Source organism: Limanda limanda, chromosome 1 (genome assembly GCF_963576545.1).
Source record: "Limanda limanda chromosome 1, fLimLim1.1, whole genome shotgun sequence".
Lineage (NCBI taxonomy): Eukaryota > Metazoa > Chordata > Actinopteri > Pleuronectiformes > Pleuronectidae > Limanda > Limanda limanda.
Window position 1 is genome coordinate 36,380,006 of NC_083636.1, and position 21,618 is coordinate 36,401,623.

The following is a 21,618-nucleotide window of genomic DNA, read 5'->3' on the forward strand; positions in this document are numbered from 1 at the left end:
TGTGTGTGTGTGTGTTGGATTTATTGAGTGTACACATGCATGACTGTGCTCATCCTCTAGAGGCTGGTGGTTTTAGACGGGCTGTCAGAGCTTCCCCCTGTTATGTAGTTTAAGAGCAGCTTAACCAGCATTACTGCTACATTATGCACAGTGACATGAGCCCACACACACACTGAATGACACACTCACACACTGGGATGCCAGGAGGAAATGTGTTCCCATCATGCCGTGCAACTTCAGATCAAACCTGCCTCGCTGACTGCAGATCTGTGGGTGAATCCTTTTAAGTTGAAGAAGGTAGCCGGGCCAGCGGACGGTAGCCGGTGTTTGTTTTCATCTGTGTGAGCACATGAAGGACAGAATGTACTGCAGTGCTCAGTATCGATCACATGGAGGAAGCTGCCTGGCTGAGCCACGCTGAGCCTGGCAGAGAGAAAGGATCAGCTTGGCTTTCATTAAATGTGTTTGGTTTTTCCAAATGTCAGCTCGCTCACTGGTATTTTGGCTCCTGTACCCAGAGCCAGTTGACTTTGGCATGAACGGCTCACAGGACAGGATGAGTACAAATGGCACAACATCCTCCAGGTGTCACTATTCATCGGACACTTGTATCCACAGGAGGGTGAATGTTTCCCTCTGTTGTGCTGTTGAAAGAAGATTTCATGGTTTGTCAGCTGCAGTGACACATGCATAAAGAAACGCAGAGGCTCGTTACGTTATGTCATGGTCTGTGCTGCTGGGGCTGAAGATTTGAATGGTTGTTATGTCTCGTGTTGTTTACAAAGTGTGTAAAGCACCAAGCAGCACGGAATACCAAATCAGAGTCTGAGTCACAGCTGCACATTGTCTGCACAGGAGCCATAAAGTGCTCAATCTGCATTTTGCACTGCATACTTGTGTACTTATGTGTTTAAACCGGGATCAGAATGAAATAGCATTTCACATTTCACATATGGCGGAAGTGAAATGAAGTTGACTCTGACTTTAAATTATGTAATGGGAACACAGGCTTTTTTAAGGTCATGGCATGAGTTTTTTTTTTACCAGCAGCTTAATTTCCTGACAATTTAACTTCAAGTATCTGGTTCAAAAAGCCGACAAACATTTGATGGTATGGTTTCATATGTGTTAAAGTCTGTCTGTGTGTCTCATCATCATGAAGTGTTCAGTAATTTTATGGTATGAAGTTATCATAATATTAAATATAAAGTTTATTCTCTAGTAACTGAGCTCTTGTCATTAAAACTGACAAAAAACAAGGGAAAACTCTTTTATCCTTATCTCTACTTGACAAATTTCATGTTTTGATGCTTAACCCTTTCACCTTTGCAGAACATGCCAAATGTCAGGGACCATGATGCTTCAGTGTACCTGCGGCTCCAAGGTGACGCCCTGTCTGTGGGCGGCTACGAACAAAACCCCATCTTCTGGGACGAGGTAAGCTTGAGGGTTAACTAATGATTGACCAGCTCGTTCTCGGTCAATAGGGACTCTGAAACCTCACCTATTGTCTGAGGGAGACGTAATGTCTGCCTCGATCGACATAAAATCAAATACCTCAATTAGGTACCTGAATCAACTTTAATCCTGTTTATATAGTTCTCATTCTCTCTGTCAGTTTGACCTCGTCCTGTTTTTGACCCTGTCTATCTTTCCCTCATCTTCATTACTTACTGCTGTATTAACTTGGAGGTCAAACCGTATTCTTTACAGGACTCATAAAACTCTGTGAGTGTGGAAGGAAGTTCTTAATGCTAGTGTAATAATTTTGAATTACTCCCATTATAAGTAAAAGTCCTGCACTCTAAATTTAGTAGAAGTAAAAGTGTGAAAGTACCATAAAGCACCAGAGAGAAAAAGTTAGGGAAATATCCTTTATATCCAATAGTTGGATGAGAAGAATGATACCACTGTAACCAGTATAGACCGTGTGGTAGCGTTCTCCAAACAATGAGTCAACAATCGCCCCAATCGTGACAGTTGCCCTGTTTTTATAAACAGGGGAAATATGTTTTTTTAAACACTCGCACATTAGAAAAGTTAGAAGAAAACATACTTGGAAATTATCTCAAAACGAGTTTTGTGTTGATATTTGGGTGACTATCAAGTGTCTTATTACCTTCACACCAGATATTGAATTTCTAATGGGCGGACTGATGAGCATAATCCATGCTCCAAAGGAAAATGTGTGAACACCCACAAACCTTGTATTTTTAGATTCACTCGCGGGTAAATAGCTTTTATTGGAACGTTAAAACCGAAGCGTCTCTGTGAAAGACGGAAATAACAAGTGCCTGTGAAAAAACAAATCATTAAAACTGTCCTTTGGCAGCTATAGTGCTTTTACGTACTTACTGACTCTTTTAAAGAGGGAGGTTTATTTTTTATTTTGCAGATCGATCTTTATAAAAGCCTGAGAATCAACAGGTGGTCTTCGTGCTAATGGAAGTGTACTTTCTATCAAGGACAGCTTTTCAGTTTGTCTCTGATCCGGTCCTGGTGCTCCCTGGGGATCAGTTCTTCACACCTCAGTCGCTCCCGTTTGATTTTATTCCTTCAAATCTGTCGAAAGCAATGTAACCCTTCAACCTGTGCCATTCACAAGTAACGATTTCTAGCTGCATCCACCACATGCATGTGTGAGAAAGAGCTATTGAAATGCAAAGGAATTCAAATAGTATATCAATATCAGAAATCCTTTTAATTCTATTAAGATAATGTTGCCTCTTCAACCGATTTTCTTTTGTTGAGATAATGTAAACAATTATAATAAATGTTCAATTATTGTCAAAAGTGGACACAGATTAAAATCCTCTCGCCGCTCGGTGACTTGACGACTTGCTGCCTTCATATCTGCACTTTAGAGGATTTCTTTGTGCACGAAGCGTCGTCTTTTGTTCTCGCTCTGCAGCCGAGCGTTTGCTTTGATGTTTCGAGGCGGATGGAGGAAGAAAGCGCAGATACAGAAAGGAGAATTAGCGGGGAGACGGGAGAGAATGGAGGAGGCCTACTGAGTGAAGATGAGCGAGATCGATGGCTCGGGAGGGATTGAGAGGAGAAGTGTCGGCGTCCAGGACAAAGAGCGGCGCTCCTCAGACACTCCAGTGGCGGTGCTCAGCAATAACGCACAACTCTTTGTTCACATGAAAGCGGCTGCAGTCAGCTTATACCTTCCATGTGCCATTCAGGTCTTAATCAAAAGTGAAAGTGTCACCCTTGACGTTCATTGTACAGCAACAGGGAAGTGCTTTCAGTTTGCCTACAGCTCCTTTGTGCAACTGCTGACTGCTTCAACTTGAATAAATGCTTTTATTCAACACTTTAGGCATTTAAGGGGATAAGTTGATGCTGTTTTCCAGAGCGATATTTGTATAATGTGTAAGAGGGAATTAAATTTCACAATCCAGAGCATCCAGGATGGAAAAGATCTCCTGTGACTCCAAGATGGAGAAGGACTGAGAGGAGAGGATGAGCAGATCAGTGCGGGGATACAGGGAGATATACACCAGGCTGATAAACTCGCAGCACAGAGCACAAGGTGGTGAGCTGGACTTACAGATTTTGAGCTCAGCCACATTTGTGGAGGAGGGGGGGAAGTTGGAGGGCGAGTCGGTCTGTGCTGCTCTGGGTGAGTCGCTGGAGCTTACATCTGAGGTCTGGCCCGGATGAAAAGGAGGGAGTTGCAGAGGGCCCCGGAGCTGGGAGCAAATTAAAGCTTGGACCAAATACTGGGAGAGGAAGGGTTTGATTTGACAGATTCACGTTCCCTGGTGAGAGAGACTAGATTCAGGAGACAGGACGTGTAGCAGCTCCATCGGGCACCGCACTCACACAGGATCATGTTTTTTACTTGATCTTGATCATGTTTTTACTGAAGTCAGTCAACATTGATGAGGAAGAGAGAGAAAAAGGATCTTATCAGTCTGTGATGTGAGGCACCTGCATTGGACATCACTGTAGACACGTGGATTCGTTTTCTCAGGAGGAGAATTCTTCTGGGATTTGTGTTGAATAAAAATTCTAGCATGTAGCATTATCTATGTAAACAGGTACTATTTCACATTTCCGTACAATTTTTACCTTTCAATTTTCTCAATAAGTAAGATGTTCTTCTTCATCTGTGTTTTCCCTCTCCCAGGTGTCTGATAAGTTTGCCTTCAGTTTGTTCGACCTGGACTGGGATGTGTTCACGCAACATATTGAGGGTGCGATTAACAGAGTCCCCAGTTTGGAGCAGACTGGCATCAAGTCCACTGTCTGTGGTCCAGGTATGTACACACACACACACACACACACACACATTTCCACACAAAATCCTGTCGAGCCTTCTTGTAAATTTCTGTAACATTCTGCACGACAGCAGGTGAACAAGCAGCTGTAATGGCACTTTTTAAATTGGACACATTCTAATTTAAAAGTGGAACGCATCCATCTGTAAAATATTGTGTTCACCGCTGCCGCACTGCTCCTGAATACCTAAACCATGTGTCTATGTGTCATGTTTGTGGAGGAGATGGTTTGATTAGTTCAAGCCCGACTCCTTGTCCAGGAAATATCACGTCGCCAAGTTGCCCGGGCCAATCTGTCGCTGTGCAGCCTGGAGAGTTTCACCCTCATGATGCAGCTGTTTGGGTTGTGAGAGAGAGAGTGAAGGATTCTGTGAGGGAGAAAGACAGAAAGAAAACAGAGGGTGGAAGGAAAAGTTGAGATTTATGAAGAAGGGGAGGAAAACTTCTATTTATTTAAATGTGTTTAAGTTACATTAGAACACAACCCTGTAAACCTTACTTACATCAGAACACAACTCTAAGTGATCATCTAGATATTCACGATGAGCATACTGAGTCCTTGACTTATTTACTTAGGAAGAGAACACCCTGAATAGAGAGGAACTCTTCACCATGATCCAGGTATTACGAGTACGATGAGTAACATGTATGCACTCTCTCTTATGTCCTGAGTGCACGTGTGTTTGTTTTATGGAACAGAGTAAGGGGTTCATCAGCCATATTCAATTACCTGCCAAAGGAAAACATTTTAAAGTAGGTAACAGCATCAAAACTATCCCCCCAAGTGGTATTTTAATCATTTTTCTATCATAGCACTCAGGACATAAGAGAGAGTGCATCTGTGTATTTTTAGCCTCAGTGAGTGAAGTACTTGACCTTAGATCTTCTGCTCTTTAAGTTCCATTCAATAGCACAACTGAAGTACTTCTATATGCTCCCTGAACATAAACACTCTCTCATTTTACCCAAGTAATTTATAACTGAAGCTGCAAACGTAAACCTTTTATTAGAGTTGGTGTACATTTTATTTATTTGAATACTCGTTAAGTGTCGACATTACACAAAATAAAGATTTAAAAATGTCACTGGAGTCTAATAAAAGTATTAATAAGCTGTTTCAGACCCTCACTGCACTGAGAACAGTTCTCCTCTGTGTTTTACCTGGTGTGATCTGCTTCTGTTTCCCCTGACGCCAACAGAGTCTCTCCCCTTTGTGTTTGTTTTCAGAATCGTTCACGGCCGACCATAAGCCTCTGATGGGAGAAGCACCAGAGGTCAGAGGTTTCTTCCTGGGATGCGGCTTCAACAGCGCGGGTACGTGCCGCCGGGACAGAGAGATGGAAAGAGGCGTAGGTGGAGGGGGATTTAAAAGAAACAAAAGAACAGAAAGAGAAATGAAGGGTGCACGATGATACCAGAGGGTAAAGACATCTCCGGTCCAATTGTTTGCCTCTTAATCTTTACCTAAAACAAATTCTACGTATCAGTCCCTGCGATGTTCTTTAAAGTGCTTGGTTATGAGCTGTCCCTTGAGGAAACGCCGAAGTGATAGAGCTAGAAAGGTCAGAGGAATCTTCGGTGGCAGAATAAACAGGGACAAAACAAGCACGGAGAAGTGGTCCAAGAGTGTTTGGACCCAGCAGCCGCCAATCTCCGTGGACACTCAACGTACAGATGAATAATGGAGTGCTTTCGGAGTCCAAGGAGGACACGCACACACACACACACACACACACACACATACCAACATCATCCCAAGTCACTTTATTACTTCACTCACAGATGAGCTTACCTCTGACATTACAGGGGGAGGAAAGCGAGCGTCTCGGCAATCTGCAGAACGCAGATAGAGGGGGAGTAAAGGGTAAAGTCATCGCCATTAGTGTTGGGAGAAAGCTTTCTTCTGCGAACGACTCCAGGGGTCGAGATAGGTTTTATGACAATCGCTTGGGAGGTTCCGAGAGGTGGAGCCGTAACGAGTCAGCATAAAGTGGTTCCAACGTTCACACAAACAGCGTGACCTTGGGTCTGACTTTTGACGGATTCTTGCAGTTCTTGAGAAACTCCTCCCTCTCTTTTTTATTTCCCAAGCATTTTATATCCCGTACATTTATGTGTTAGACATTAAACAGAACACAAAACAGATCATTTCGATGATTGATTCATTTTGGCAAAAACAAATGAACAAAGCCATAAATTCACCAGTTCATCATTGTAAATTTAATTTTTTTTTTGCTGGGGTTAGTTTCGGTTTCCAAACAATCACTAAAACTTTGTACATGACGAGTTATATTCGTTGCCTGGCAACCTTCAGGCGCTGACTCTTGGCGTCAAAAACACATTTAACTTGGGAGTGCATTCATTTATTGTGATTATGGTTCCTTAATTGCTTTTAACTGCTGCACCTCCGACCCAGCAGCATCACCATCATGCTCATAATCACAATAATGAGCACCTTCCCCGGTATAATGGCGAGCCGAGTCCTTTCATCTCATTAGAAGGCTCAGGAAATTGCCCGTTTCTAAGGCAGTGCTCCACAGAGGCTGAAAAAACCCATTGGGTTTTTGTGTCAATGCTTCTTGTTGCTTTCTGCAATGAGACCAGATTCTCTCATCTAGTCACAGTTGTGCTGGGGTGGAGGACACAGAGAAACGTGGAAGACATGATGGCACTGAGGTGGTTAGAAGTTTTGTAGAAACAGCATAAATTTAAATGTGCTGTTGCCTCAGATTTGAATACAGTCCAAGAACAATGACAGTTGATTTGATACCAACAAACAATCAATGCAAATATGAAGCAGTGTCGCTGAGCTTAGCTTAAAGACTGAAAACAAAGGGAAATGGTTTGTTTTGGTTAGGGCTGAAAATAATACCTTTTCAATAATATAATTATTATGAGTTTTTTGATTAATTGATTTTTCTGTAAGATACGTATTAAATTATAAATATGTTCAAGTGAGTTTTGAGTTATATTCTAGACTATTAATATGTTACAAAATAATGAATTCCTTCATATATGAATGGATAGTAAAAAAAGGAATAATTTACAATTTAATTATTAAATTAAGTAATAATTGTAGAAATTAAATTAGAAATAAAAAATGTTGTCAGGCATTTAAAAGGGCAATTTCAGTTCCCATTTGCTTTTCCTTTTTAATTTACCCACTGTCTTTTCTTTTCCCATTAGCTGTTCAATTTGCTCAGTCTCTTTTAAGCCTCTCTGTCAACACTGTTTAGGTGTCTACATATCTTATCACGCAATGATACACAGTATATATGATTACAGGTTTGCTGATGACAGAGACGAATAAACACAGCAATCTGCCTTGCTCCCTCTTTAAAAGCGTCTTGTTTGTTGGCAACATTGCTGTCAATTTCAGAAAAGAGGCAGAGAGCAAATATCAAACGACAATCTGAGAGCGACGCAGATGTGCGAAGAGGGAATGAAGGATAATGACATAGAAAGGAACAAATGTTTCCACCGCATCAACAAGCAATGATGGAGTGAGACACCAGCAGCAAGGGAGGAGGAGAAGGGGAAGTTCGGAGGCAGTGAAGGAGGGATGACAAGATGGGTGGAAGGAAGCGTGAGGGGTTCACACGCAGATAAACGCTCGCACATGAGCGTGGTTATCTCTGGGGACACTCATCAGTGCCACCTCTCTCTGCTGGTTGTCTCCACGGCCTCTTTGGACAATTCCATCATCTCCGTCTTTCACTGTCCTCCCTCTGTCTCTCCACCATCCATCCATCCATCCATCCATCCATCCTGCCCGCCACTCAAACGTCCACCCGGGCTTTACTAGGAGTGACAGTGCCCAGGATTTAGTGGAGTGATAAGAGATGGAGGGAGATGGATGAAGGAGGGATGCAAGAACACACTGGTCATGATGCTGTATTTGAATTCGATACACGCGCATACACACATGATATATACGCAGCAACACAAAACTAAAAGGGAGCAGCTATATAACGCAGCTGTTTGGGTTCTGGATGGATTGAATTCCCCGTGTTGCTGTGTGAGTTGAGATGAAGCGACTGCTGCAGCCGCTCTGTGCAGCTGATGAGGTCAGTTGGCCCAGGGGCAGCTGTGAGTGGGGGTCAAATGATGGTGCAAAGGTCAAAGCAATCCCCTTTAGGTCATGTGACATACAGAGGCTGTGGCAGAGGGAAAAAAATCGCCTGCGATTTTTGTTCAGGTTGTTCATCTCATTTCCAGAGTGGTGTTTGTGCACATACCAATTATTTTTATTATCATTTAATCAATTTCTTTCTCTGGACTGATCTCTTCAATCATTTAATTTTTAAAATATCAGAAAATAGTGAAATGTGACCATCACAGCTTTTTAGTCCAAGGGGACATCTTTTGTTTTGTTTGACGTCTTATCTGTAATTTTCTTAAAAAGACAGCATTACAATGATAATAAAGATTATTCAATCATAATTAGAATAGTATTTAGAAAAAGAGTAATATTTTGTTGCAATTCTAATAATAAGTCATTAAATTCAATATTGGATATACAGAGAGATAACAAAGATAATCCTCATGTTCAATAAACTCAAACCGATTACAGAGAATACAAAAAAAGAGATTAAAGTCACAATTTTGGGGGAATATTATACCTGAGTTTATATTAAACAAATATAAAACAATGCGACCGGCAGTTTGTGTGACGTTCCTGCTCTGTGTGTGTCAGGCATGATGCTGGGAGGAGGCTGTGGTCGAGAGCTGGCTCACTGGATCATACACGGCCGCCCTGAGAAGGACATGTATGGATACGACATCAGGTACATCAGTGCACTCAAATATCTTATAAAAACACAAATGGAATGAGCAGTGGCAGCTATATATCGGTTTGGTATCAAAGAGCAGCAGGAAAACCTGAATAATAGCAAAGCTTCAATGTGACTTTTAATGAGCGCTGTACTTTTGAATTCCCCTCCCTCCTATCTCAGGCGTTTCCACAACTCGCTTACGGACAACGCGCGCTGGATCAGAGAGAGGAGCCACGAGTCGTATGCTAAAAACTACTCGGTGGTGTTCCCCTTCGACGAGCCGCTGGCCAGTCGAAACATGAGGAAAGACCCGTTCCATCAGGTACCATGAGCGCTTTGATCTCCGCACTTAAACACAATGTGTCTCGAGGAGTTCGAGGAAACAACCCGAACCTACGGCTCTCGGGCTGTGAGCCACTCAGACTCTTCAGTGGCTTGATGAGTCATTTGGTTCAGGGCAGCACAGGCTTCAATTGCAAAGAAATCTCTTGAAAAGAAGTGAAAAGAACCATGAAGGAACCACTCATGTTATATCATTAGACACAACAACATTTGTGTATTACTTTAGGTTGAATGGTGTTCTTGGTTAATTATATCCTGAATATACACATTATGTTATTGAACTAATAATGTCAAGCAAGTCCTGTATGTGTCCTAATTACTCCTGATTAGTGTTGGTGTTATTGAGAGTGACGGGGGGGCACACGACACAATACGGCACAAAAGGAACGTAGCGGAAACCCGATAGTTGTGAATGCGAATGGAACTAACCCACATGAGCAATAATAAGCCATTATAAATGTTGTGTGTTTTAGTTAACTGTCCTGCCCTACTTAAAATATAAAGCAGACAATTAAAAATATACATGTCTTGAGATTCAGCATAAAAAGCATTTTGTAATCCTGATGAGTTAAAGTGAAATTAAGTTACGGATGAGCTGTTAAACAATCACATCCTTTGAATTTCTCTAACAGTATAATGAAACAACCAAAAGCAGACATCTTAGATAATAGATAATATTCTTGTGCTTCTCTGTGAAATGTTATAAAACCGTATAAATGCATATTTTTCCAAGATCTGATGTGCATTAGATTTAACCTTGGTTTTATCCAAGCACTTTCAGTTAAGTAAGAAGGTGATTTTACTTTATGAGATAACATGTTGTGAGAGTGCTCCGTGGATTCAGACAGACACCTGTTGGAAAGGTCAGTTTGTCACAGGACCAGTCATCTTTCAGCATTTCCTGTATTTGTCGAGGTTGCATGACTCACTTCTTTTCTCTCTTTTATGTGTTCGATTTCTGCTCTGCTCTGCTTGAACCTTTCCACTCGCTCTCGCTCTCTGTCCTGTGTTTTTTCCTTCTGGCCTTTACTCATGTTTCCTCTGATATTCTCTCATTATCACACCTTCGCCCCAACACGATCCTCTCTTCCTCCCTTCACCCTGTGCGTTTCTCCCTCTTCCTGTGCTCTCTGTCCTTGTTACACTCTGTTTTTCCGTGAGAGAGGGAGGTGTGCCGCTGTTTCCATCGCTCTATTAGCCTCTTTAACCTCACTGTCTGGTTGACTAATTGAGGCAGTGATGTGGTGACGGAGCAAATCAACAGATTAAACGATGCAGAAACCCGGGCTCGAACATCTGTATTCACATCTGTACAGAGAAGACGATAAATAGAGGCGATGAGGGAGTGTGGCTCTCCGTCACCTTGTCCTGCCTCCCCCCTTCCTCGCTCTCTCCCCCTCTCTCTCCCTCTCTCCTCTGGTCGGAATTCCAGGCAAATATATTCATGCACGAGGCAGTAACCAGTGTAACACACCCCCAGCAGCTACATGTATTAATGGGATCGCTGCCAACACGACTACAAATTATAGACTTAGCTTCCGTAGCCCGGACCACGATGTCTCTCAGCTTCCTTTTTCTCTTTATCGCGAAACAATGTCTTAATGGGACCTGCCACCATATTTGATGCATTAATTAGCCATGCTTTCCTGTTGCAGACCTCTGTTTGATATGGTGGGTGGATGTATTTACTTTTATTCTCCTTTATTGGTGTAAAACCATCTCCTCATAGACGTTTTAAAACCAGTTGTCGTTTGGAACTTAGCTCTCAGTGACCCTCCTCGCATGGGGCATTAACATGCATCGGGGGCCACAAGTGGAAAGCACAAGTACGTCAGAACACACCTGACGTGCGTCTCCATGTGCTCGAGCGACACTTAAGATCTAACTTCCCCGCTCGATATGCAAATGTTGTAAACACATACATCATTTCTGTTTCCAACGCATTTCCACTTCCAGCCATGAATGAAAAGAAACAAACAGAGGAAGAAATGATGCATTTTCCAGGCAAACCAAGTCATCCAAGATGTTTGGCTCTGCTGTTTTCTGTCTTGTATGAAGCCAGTTTAAACAATTTAAGAAGAATGAGTCTGAAGGAGTACATACTTGCATCTGCCAGTAAAGCCCAGGACATAGTGTGCACACTGTTAAAAGAACGTGGCAGCATGTGAAGTGGATTGCCTCCGACTCTAGTCTGAGCGATCACATCTCAATGGCTCCTCAATGCATCTTCAATGCTTTCAGACCTGTACTTAGTGCTGTTCATTTACGATCGGATCACAAAGGTGCATGTCAAGGCCGGATTTGAACACGGCCAATAAATCATTCCAATGATCCGCAGAATGCAGCATTATTCCGATCCATTGTCCTGCTCTGCATTAACACCACATCTAAAGAAGAAAACTCCCACTTTTATCACAGCTTTCTCCAATCGATTAAGTGCAGGGTCAGCCATTATCATGTTACGGTTAATGTAATTACGGCGTCAGATTTAATGCGAGCTGCCTACAGAGCGGAGCACTCAGGTAGCCAGACTGCATCTCCAAGGAGAGCAGAGTCCCTGAGAGACTGGCTTTGTCCAACCCTCAGCTGCGAGCCCATTAGCCCCTACTAATCACTCATCGAGGGCCATCACCTAGCAACTAGCCTTCCTGCTGCTGCACAGCCTCAGATAAAGGCAGGGGGTGGCACAGCGAGAACAGAAAAACCAGAAAAGTCTGATTATTATTATTTTTTGTAGAGAGCCCTTTGTTCGTGATTCCTTGCTTGCCTGTAATTATGATGGCATATGTTATGGCTAATAAGTATTCAAGAGGGTTGATGATGTAATGAGATGGTCTACTTTTATAAGCTTATATTCACAGCTCAGGCTCTGACACTCACACGTTTCCACCACCTCGGTAGCAGGCGCAGTAAATATAGCTCACTGTGGGTAGGTTTGGCAAGAGACAGCTAGCTGCCTGCTAGGAGGAAAGCATAGCAGCACACATACCTACCAACTGTGGGCGACTGTCAGTTTTAACAAGGAGGACGAGCGCTGATATATCTAATATTAAATACTTCAGCACGCTTCAAGCAACCAAGTATTAACAAATGTCCTATATTTACGAGACTTTGAGCTAAAACAGGGTTTTTATCATCACTTCTCATCAGTTCCTCCCTTGTTAGAGTTTTAATAGTGGGGAAAGTTAATTTGCATGTAGTGACAAAACTGCAGAGAATGACTTTTTATTATCACCCGACTGCAGTTCCTCTCTGACTGCTCAGTGTGGTAATTATAGTTAGTTCTATCAACTGTAAGTAGCCACAATTATTGTTTAGTGCTTGTTTAGAAAACAATAGTCAAAATACCCTCATACTTAATATCTGTGGTTGCTCTGTCAGTTAATTGTTCCTCGTTTACAGATGTGAGTGACAATACCAATGTGTGGACTTTTGTGAACATGTGCTTTTAAATACAAAAAGAAAGCATTTGTATTTGTTCGGTTTGTTCCAACACAAACACTGAAAATCAAAGCTTCTCATCCTTGTGTATTTTACCTCTTTGTGTGTGTGTGTGTGTGTGATTGTTTGTTTTAGGTGCTGATGGAGCAGGGCTGTGTGTTCCAGGAGAGACACGGCTGGGAGAGACCTGGCTGGTTCAACAAAGACGGGCCTGCGCCTGTGAGACACACACATAGACACACAGACACGGACACACAGACACGGACACACACACACAGACACACACACATCCCCATGCACGCCATTGATTTATTTACTTCCATATATTGACAAAAGGCACTTGGAACGACATGCTAGTCTTTTCTGAATAGGACCTGTTTGAACAAGCTGACTGCCAGTAATGGACCACACTGACTTCTCTACACTTAATGATTAACGATAGATAATTCATAATGATTAATCGACTACTCTCTATTATCTCTTGTCTTTGTTATTGCACAGGTTGAAGACTATGATTACTATGGAGCTTATGACATTCAGAAGAATGTGAACGACAAGTACAGCGATCTGTTGGGGAAGGAGTACACCTTCGACTTCCCCCCCCATCACAACGTGGTGAGCATAAAAGTGTGTGTGGGACAATGTGTGTGCTGCCCAGTAGACCAACGTTCATTAACTGGATAAAAAAAATCCTGGCGGTCAGATGAGTGTGAACATTCTCCGAAGGTTCCCCAGAGACGAGCGAGCGCGTGTCCTCATGGGAGATAACGGCCCTGGACGGCAGACAGGCTGGAGGAGAGTAGCCTGTGAGTTTTATGGTGCATGAAGGATTTTGAGGGGGAGAGCCAAACTCCCTCAGCAGCTCGGAGGACAAATCACAAAGAGACGATGACAATCTTGGTGTTTAAAAAAAAACCTCGCTATAAGTTTCCCCTTTGATATAAAAGTGTCGTGATGAATGCCGCCTCCAAGGATCGAGCTCCAAAGATGCATCGTCATCGTAGAAAAGTCCCGATTGTCAAACAACGGGAAACAATTTTTTCAATGTCATAATCTGGGCACGTGTCGTGATTTTTAAATTTTTTTTGTCTCTAAATGCAGATTAAGAGCGAGTGCCTCTCATGTAGACACGGTGTGGCTGTGTTTGACATGTCCTACTTTGGAAAGTTTTATCTCACCGGACCAGATGCCAAGAAGGCGGCTGATTGGCTGTTCACTGCTGATGTCAACAAGAAACCAGGTCAGTCTGGCTGCTACCGATACACACACACACACACACACACACACACACACACACACACACACACCGCATGCACAGGCACAGACAGATGGAGGAGGAGATTGACTGACAGAATGAAGAGGTCCAATACACGGATAGAGAATCTCAACAAGGTGAGAGCACAGTAGGAAAACACTCCATGCTTCCACAAACTCTCAAGAAAAACCCCTTCTGCATGTTTAATATAATATAATCTCTCAGTGGCGCTGGAGAAAGTGGTGGCAGGGGAGACTTCATCGACTGATCTATTTGTAACTTACCTGCCCGCTCCCTGCAGTCACAGATGGTCGGGGGTGTACAGGATATAGATATCTGTCAGTTGTTCTAAAAGAACTGCCACAGAGCAAATTACTGCTCTGCACAGGAGATCTGGGGGACGCTGGTCTCAAGCAGGGACGCGTAGTGTTCACGCCCAACAGAGGCTGACTCAAGTGACTTCCCTTCTGGAGCCACAGAAGTTCCTCTTCAAGCCTTAAGATCGAGTGTTCAACAAACTCCAGGAAAGAAATCCTGCCTCCTCCATGTTAGTGGATGGGACAGAGACCAAACAAAGTACACGACAAATTTTCACAGAGATGGTTTCTGTCATTCTAGGTTGTTCTTATCACATTGAGGAATTTGAATCAGTCTCTTGATTCTAGAATGCAATGATTGACAGCGGAGACTGACTCCCGATTGGTTGGGTGCATGTATCGATGGGACCTCCGACCTCCCAACAGCTACTGCTCATAATCTGGCTCCAAATACACGAGTGGAAGTGGAGATGCGTCTTCCATTTTTCATATCCTGTGCATATGTGATGCTTTCTGTGAGGGACTGAGCAGGAGGAGTCGGAAAAATAAGAAAAATATATATATAATTTGTTTTGAGCCCATAAAAGAGTTCAAAAGAACAGAAACATCCAATAACTTGTGGCTTCTTGAAACAGCCTTTATTTGTCTGTCACTCCCTCTTTCTGTTTTCCAGTTCTTTATATTTTACACTTATATGGTTGATTCTTGCTCAAAGAATATTTCAAATTAAACTTCACCAACACAATAAGCCCCTATTTTCTTTGATTCCCCCGACAGAATGAAATGTTATCAATCATTCAGTCAAGTGAGAGATGACAGTCACATATTAACATGTCACTTCATCCATCAGCTCCTTCGGCCGATGGGAAAACGTACATGTTACGCTCTCGTAATTAGACACAGACTTTATTCATTAGTCAATTATTTTGAGGATGTCTTCTTTATGAATATCTGTGTTAATTGATGCTCTCGGCCCTCATTGGGTTTTAATGTATTCCATATTTCAGTAATTTCCTCTGTAACCATTGTTCAAAAGAGATGTGGTTCCCGTGTCGTCAGGGCGACTGTCTGTGTTCCCTGGAGGCAGAGGGTGATAATGATTGCTGCATAAAACAAAATTAAAATAATAACGAAGCAGCGAAAGAAGTTTAAACAAAACACACAAAAAATATTATTATTCACACATGCAGTGCAGGAAAGCACAGAAACTAAAATACTCTCAAAGAATCAGTTATTAACAGAAAATTACCCCAGATTCAGGTTCATTTTTTTTATTTATTTCAAGATTGCTGTCGACTTGGTTCCAAGAGAGCGCACACTTGAAATTGGCCGACAAATTACGCCTCTAGAATTAAGTGTGTGTGTGTGTGTGTGTTTCAGGCTCCACTGTGTATACCTGCATGCTGAACAAAAGAGGAGGGGCGGAGGCTGACCTGACGGTGAGCAGACTGGAGCCCGGCGCCGCCATGCTGCCCCTGGCACCAGAATCCAACGGTGAGAAACTCTGTGTGTGTCTGCGTGTGTGTCTATGTGTGAATCCATTGTTATATCCTTTCCTTCTTATTTCAATCTACCCAGCACCTTGAATCTACCACTGTAAGTGAAACGGGCTTTATAAATACAATAGCCTTGCCTTGCTTTGTCATCCCGTCACTGTTGTCTTTTGTCAGCTGTCGTATTTTATTCCTTGTGGGATTCATCATTCTATTGCGTCGCATTTGAGATGCATTGTAGTTTTATTCTGTTCCCTTTGTTGTTCTGTCTCCCGGCTCATCTCATCAGTTCTGCTGGATTCATCAGCACTAAAGTTAGATGCAGATCCATTTGTTTTACTTTCATTGTGGGCATTTTTGACACTTTTACTTTTCTCAGTGAATAATTCATTGATTTAAATGGGAGTTGTGCACTCTGTGTGTGATTTTATGTCTTCTTAAATATATTGAGGCGACACAGCTTGTTTAGACAAATATATTGTTTTATATATAAGTGCATTTTAATGTTACTTGTTTAAACCTCCCTGTCTCTATTTCTTTTGTTGTATTTTCACGTCGTTATACATTTACATACTGTGTTTTTTAGTTTGTTGTTCTGCTGAAAGGTTTTTCTGTCAGTTGCTCCATCTTTCTTTGTCTCTGTCCCACCCCAGTTAATCATTTCCTTCCTCTCTGCCCCCCGCTCCAGGTGATGCATACTACCTGGCCATCGGAGGAGGCGTCGCAGAGCACAACTGGAACCACATCAGAACCGTTCTTCAGGACCAAGGTTTCCGCTGCCAGCTGACAGACCACTCTGAGGAGATGGGCATGCTCAGCATCCAGGGACCGAAGAGGTGGGATAGTAATGGAGGAGTGGGAGGGGGAGATGACCGCGAATGAATGGGAACGATGACGTGATTTATGTCTCCAGCTTTATGGTCTTAAGACGGGTTGGGATTCACATCCTGGGCACAAGAGGGAAACTGAAAATACCAACTACTGGATCCATAAAAGCAGGTTAAGTGTCTATTCTCCAGATCTGGAAATAGACTTAAGAGGAAAGTAGAAGGCCGGGTTGACTGTGAACAGAACATAGAAGGACCAGGTTCAAGGTTTATTCTGCACTTCGATGTCGGCATCTGCTGTTAAATGAGATTAAAAGTGAGTGATGCTGATGTTAAAGGTTTCATAGAGCAGTTTATATTGGACGTCTAAAACAAGAGACATTCAGACTTTAAAATAAAAAGTGTTGTAGTAATGATGCAAGTATTTTTAACCAGCTCTCAACATGGTTTCAATTTACTTCTTGTATAATAACCTATATCTGCATCATTTAACTGTTGCATCATATAACCCCACATTGGAAACTGGTCACCCTATTAACTACAACTAAACCTAATGCAACCTGAAGCTGTTCTCTGTCTCAGAGCATGAGCTTCAGCGTGTTATTAGTGTGGAAACTGATGCATCACATTTCCATAATTAAAATGAATCCTACAGAATCACGTCTCATCGCCTGCGCTGTCGGCGATGCTTATCCCCATGTGTAAACACTGAGCTAATTGTCAAATACCGTTAATCAAATATTTTTAAATTAGGTGTAATTATGCGGCTTAGCAGTGATTCAAAGTAGCAGATTTTATGATCCTTTAATGTGGACAACCAGGGATTACATTTGAATGCCATCAAACACTGAGCTTATCGGTGACTGTGGTGTGTACATAGATGTAGCTGCTTGTTTCCATTGGATGAGCCTCTGGATCTGTGGTATAGTCTGGACGAGGACTAACTCTCATGGCTTTGTGAATTTATTGATCTGTGTCTCTAGATCTCTAGTCTGGACCTGGTTTTGGTCAAACAGGAGATGGAGAGGGTTAGATGCTGAGCTAGATGTAGTGTTGTTTAATTAGAAGGCTTTAATAAATCGCTCAGGAAAGAGAGAGGGTCGTCTACTATCCAGAAGTGTGTTGGTACGATCCCCGGCTCCTCCTGTTTGCATTCCGTGTGTGTACTTAGGAATAATATTGGACCCAAAATTGCCCCTGAAGCCTTTGCTGACATTGTGTGAATGGTGTGAAGTCTTGTGTGTGAATGGTTGAATGCATTTTGAACTTTGAAGGGGTCAATAAGACGGAAGAAACGCTATATATATATACAGTTCATATACATTTAAGAACTTCAGATATTTGTAAAGAATGCCTGGAGAAAACACATCACAGTATCATAGTATTACCTCGGTTTGCTCGGTGTATATATTAATATAGTATGAATATGAATACTAAATATTAAATATTAAAAGCTGTAATTTTTTGAAAAACATAATGATATTTAAAACTGAATCAGTTAAACTTGTAATTGTTCCTTATTAACTGATGTATGGCATATTCTTAACTTCTCTTCTTTCAATTCTTTCGTCCTGCTTTTAGCTCCAGGTTTGTTGTTTTCTTATTCTTGGAGTTTTTCTCAGTAAATGTCTTTAACTCACTAATCAAATAACCTGATCTTTGTTTATCATCAGCACCATCATGCATTGGTTTCCTCATCTGAAGATGCTCTTTCACGTTCGGACCGAGGCGGCACTCCGAGCCTGTCACTTTCTTCTTTCTTCCTACAGTTTTCCTTTGTTCTTCACTCAAAGTGCAAGCCGGCCACTTTTACCTCTTCCCGAGCTCATTCTCCTCATCTGCTATCTTTTTCTTCCCCTCTCACCTCCTTCCTCCTCGTCTTTGTGCCTCCTTCTCACCAGCAGCAGGGTTCAGGCCACTCTGTTCTCTGTGTGGGCTGCGTCTTCTGTTCTCCTTAGTTTTCTTGTCTCTTAGTCCTTGTGTCTCTAGATTTTTATCCAGCTCTTTTTCAGCCTCCTCTCCCCGCTTCTCCTTTATGGCTCTGCCGCCTGTTCTCTGTGCCCTCATCCCCTTCTTTTCAAAATATATCTCTCCCTCTTGCTTTTGTTGCTCGCATCAAACCAAAAATCAATAGATCACGAGGTCGCGGATTCTAAAATTGAGACCAAAACGTCCACAATCAGATATCGTGATACAGGATTTAGAAACTGCGATACTACAAAACCCAACCCTCATACATGGACTACCTTGAAACTTGAAGAAAACCAGTTTGGGTCAGGAATATTGTTGCAGATCCCAATAAATTTCACAGAATTGATTTAATCTATGAACGTCGCTCTCATGCACAACAGATTCCAAGCGACAAGTTCACGGACTAAAGACTGTATGGACAGTGAAAACTTTACGGATGATTCCGCTTCACACAGCTATATAATGCTACTACTGTTATTATGATTAAACATTTGCTTTATTATGAAACTGTGGCAGGACCAATTAGAGGATGACCCGTCGCCTCAGTCTAGATTATTAATGGGAAACCTTGTTTTGTGGGGAGACATATGCATTAGCCTCGGCACAATAATCCATTCTAGTTCCTAATGTAACACATCAAAATGTTGTTTCTCAATGAAGGGCGAGCCATACTTTTTGTAAATATTACATTTGTTGACTTTAATCGCAGACCTCACGGTAAATTCAATTCAGCTGTGTCGGTGCATTATGGATCGCCCCTAACCCAGAAAACACAAACAAAAAAATCCAGGTTTTGGGTGAACTATGGATTTGTAGAATTGTTGCACCCCTATTCATAATAGATACACGCACACACACACAGAGACACACACACACATTACGATACTGATTATGGAGCTCATTGAGTTCTCTAGAGCATCCAAAGCATACTCCACTTCTGAGTGTCTGTGTTTGCGTGCATGTTTGCGTGTGTGTGTGTGTGTGTGTGTGTGTGTGTGTGTGTAAAGTCTTAACAAGATTGGCGTCTCTCTGCACGGAGCTGTAATGATTCTCAGCTCCTCCGTATTGTCTCCACCAAGTACCAATGTTTGGGTCTCATGAAGCAAATTGATCTCTTTAAAGCTCGAGAGGAGAGAGGAAATTAGAGCGTTTATGGATGTTTGTCAGTGTTTTCCTTCCCAGAAATGTCTGATTCAAAGTCTCTGGAGAGGGGGATGTCACTAAGCCCAGCAGACTCCCTCTCACACAGCTTGGCAGGGCGGTCCAAAGGGCGAAACTGGTGCCTGCTCGGTTTGACGTTTCAAAAACCTAATTTCTAACATGTGAAATTATGTGATATCCTTAAAATCGAGCCGCTTGTGTTCGTATCAGTCCTCGGATCCAGAGCTGAGACACATTCAATTTGCACGTCAGTGAAACAAATTGGTGGTTGCAGAACCCTTGTACCACACACGCACACACACACACACACACAAACACACACACACAAACAGAGAGAGCCATTCACTGATTATATATAGCTAATTGGCCTTGCTCTTGGGTTCTTGAGTTCAGTGAACAAAGCCTTGCATGAGGGAGAACAGAAACCGAAGGACAGCCTGAAGAAAACATCAGACTGTGAATCATCCCCACATGGATGCCTGCACACATCCATATATGCAAGAAATGTTTTATTCACATATAAGAGACTGTAGCGGCATACGCACATTTCTTCATCCACATCAGTTGCTCTTTAGAAAAGAGGACACCCACACAGACACACACACACACACACACACACATGTGCACACAAACGTAACCTGTACCCTTCCCCAAATATCTTCAACCCTGGCTCTCCGCCACGCTGCTGCAAAAATATCTTCTAGAAAAGGCCCCACGCACTGTTTTCTCCAGCAGCCCACTCACAAACATGCCAGTGTGCAAGGAGCAAAGTCATCTAAACTTAGTCCTTTTTACTGCTGACTCATCTTTATATAATATTGCTTTTTGTGTGTTTGTGTGTGTGTGTGTGTGTAGGAGAACTGAACTTTTTACAAGAGGTTTTGTAGTAATTTTTTCGTGAAATATTCAAGGTTTTTATTTAAAAAACAGATGATTACTTTTATTAAAGTTGAAGTATTGATGATGCACTGTCTGATAAACCACAAGTACAGACTGAAGCCCTCTGTTGTGCATTAGTCAATTGTTAAATAAATGATGCAACTTAATACCAGATCAAAGTACGTTAAAGGTCGTTAACTGTAGTTTGTGGATGTAAAGTGATGTTACATGAAAGAATGCGTGTGTGCCTTTGTGTCTGCATTTTTTTTTTCGGGTTTTCTGTCCACTCCATTCTTGTGAACATGATATATTTAGATGAATCTGCAAAAGATAATGTACGTTGACTGAAACTGCACTTGTTGACGGAGGTGTCCAACTGCATTGCAGTATGTCTATTTTTTCTTTTCTTAATTGTTGTAATTCATGTTCCAAATGGAGCTGCTGATGTGATGCAAGACATCAGCAGCTTTTGTTTTATCGATCGATCATTATTAGTTGTATTGATCTACTTTAAATAAACTGATGCAGTTTATGATTTGCTCTGTTTTCTGTTTCTGTGCAGTCGAGAGGTTCTTCAGGAGGTGCTGGACGCAGACCTGAGCAATGAAAGTTTCCCCTTCTCTACCCACAAGGTTGTTAACGCAGTAGGACATCAGGTGAGACACACACACACACACACACACACACACACACACACACACACACACACACACACACACACACATCCACACACACACACACTTGAAGCCTCAACTCATTTCTACATTAATTGGATGTGGTGCATTTGTCAGCTTTATAATAACCCTGTCACTGCTTGTTAAATAAAAAAAGCTTAGTTAATTAAAAAATACTTTTATGCAAATCACAC

At 42.1% G+C, this 21,618-nt stretch overlaps 1 protein-coding gene across 1 annotated transcript in view; it reads left to right on the plus strand.

Annotated features, from left to right (window-relative positions):
* sardh (sarcosine dehydrogenase) overlaps positions 1-21,618 on the plus strand; it is a 34,618-nt gene that overhangs the window by 5,712 nt on the left and 7,288 nt on the right. The window contains exons 8-18 of the mRNA XM_061075275.1: positions 1,333-1,437; positions 4,139-4,268; positions 5,517-5,603; positions 8,986-9,076; positions 9,245-9,386; positions 12,983-13,066; positions 13,349-13,462; positions 13,949-14,087; positions 15,800-15,913; positions 16,601-16,748; positions 21,313-21,406. Of these exons, the coding sequence (XP_060931258.1) occupies positions 1,333-1,437; positions 4,139-4,268; positions 5,517-5,603; positions 8,986-9,076; positions 9,245-9,386; positions 12,983-13,066; positions 13,349-13,462; positions 13,949-14,087; positions 15,800-15,913; positions 16,601-16,748; positions 21,313-21,406 (1,248 nt within the window). The remainder of the gene's footprint in view (positions 1-1,332; positions 1,438-4,138; positions 4,269-5,516; positions 5,604-8,985; positions 9,077-9,244; positions 9,387-12,982; positions 13,067-13,348; positions 13,463-13,948; positions 14,088-15,799; positions 15,914-16,600; positions 16,749-21,312; positions 21,407-21,618) is intronic.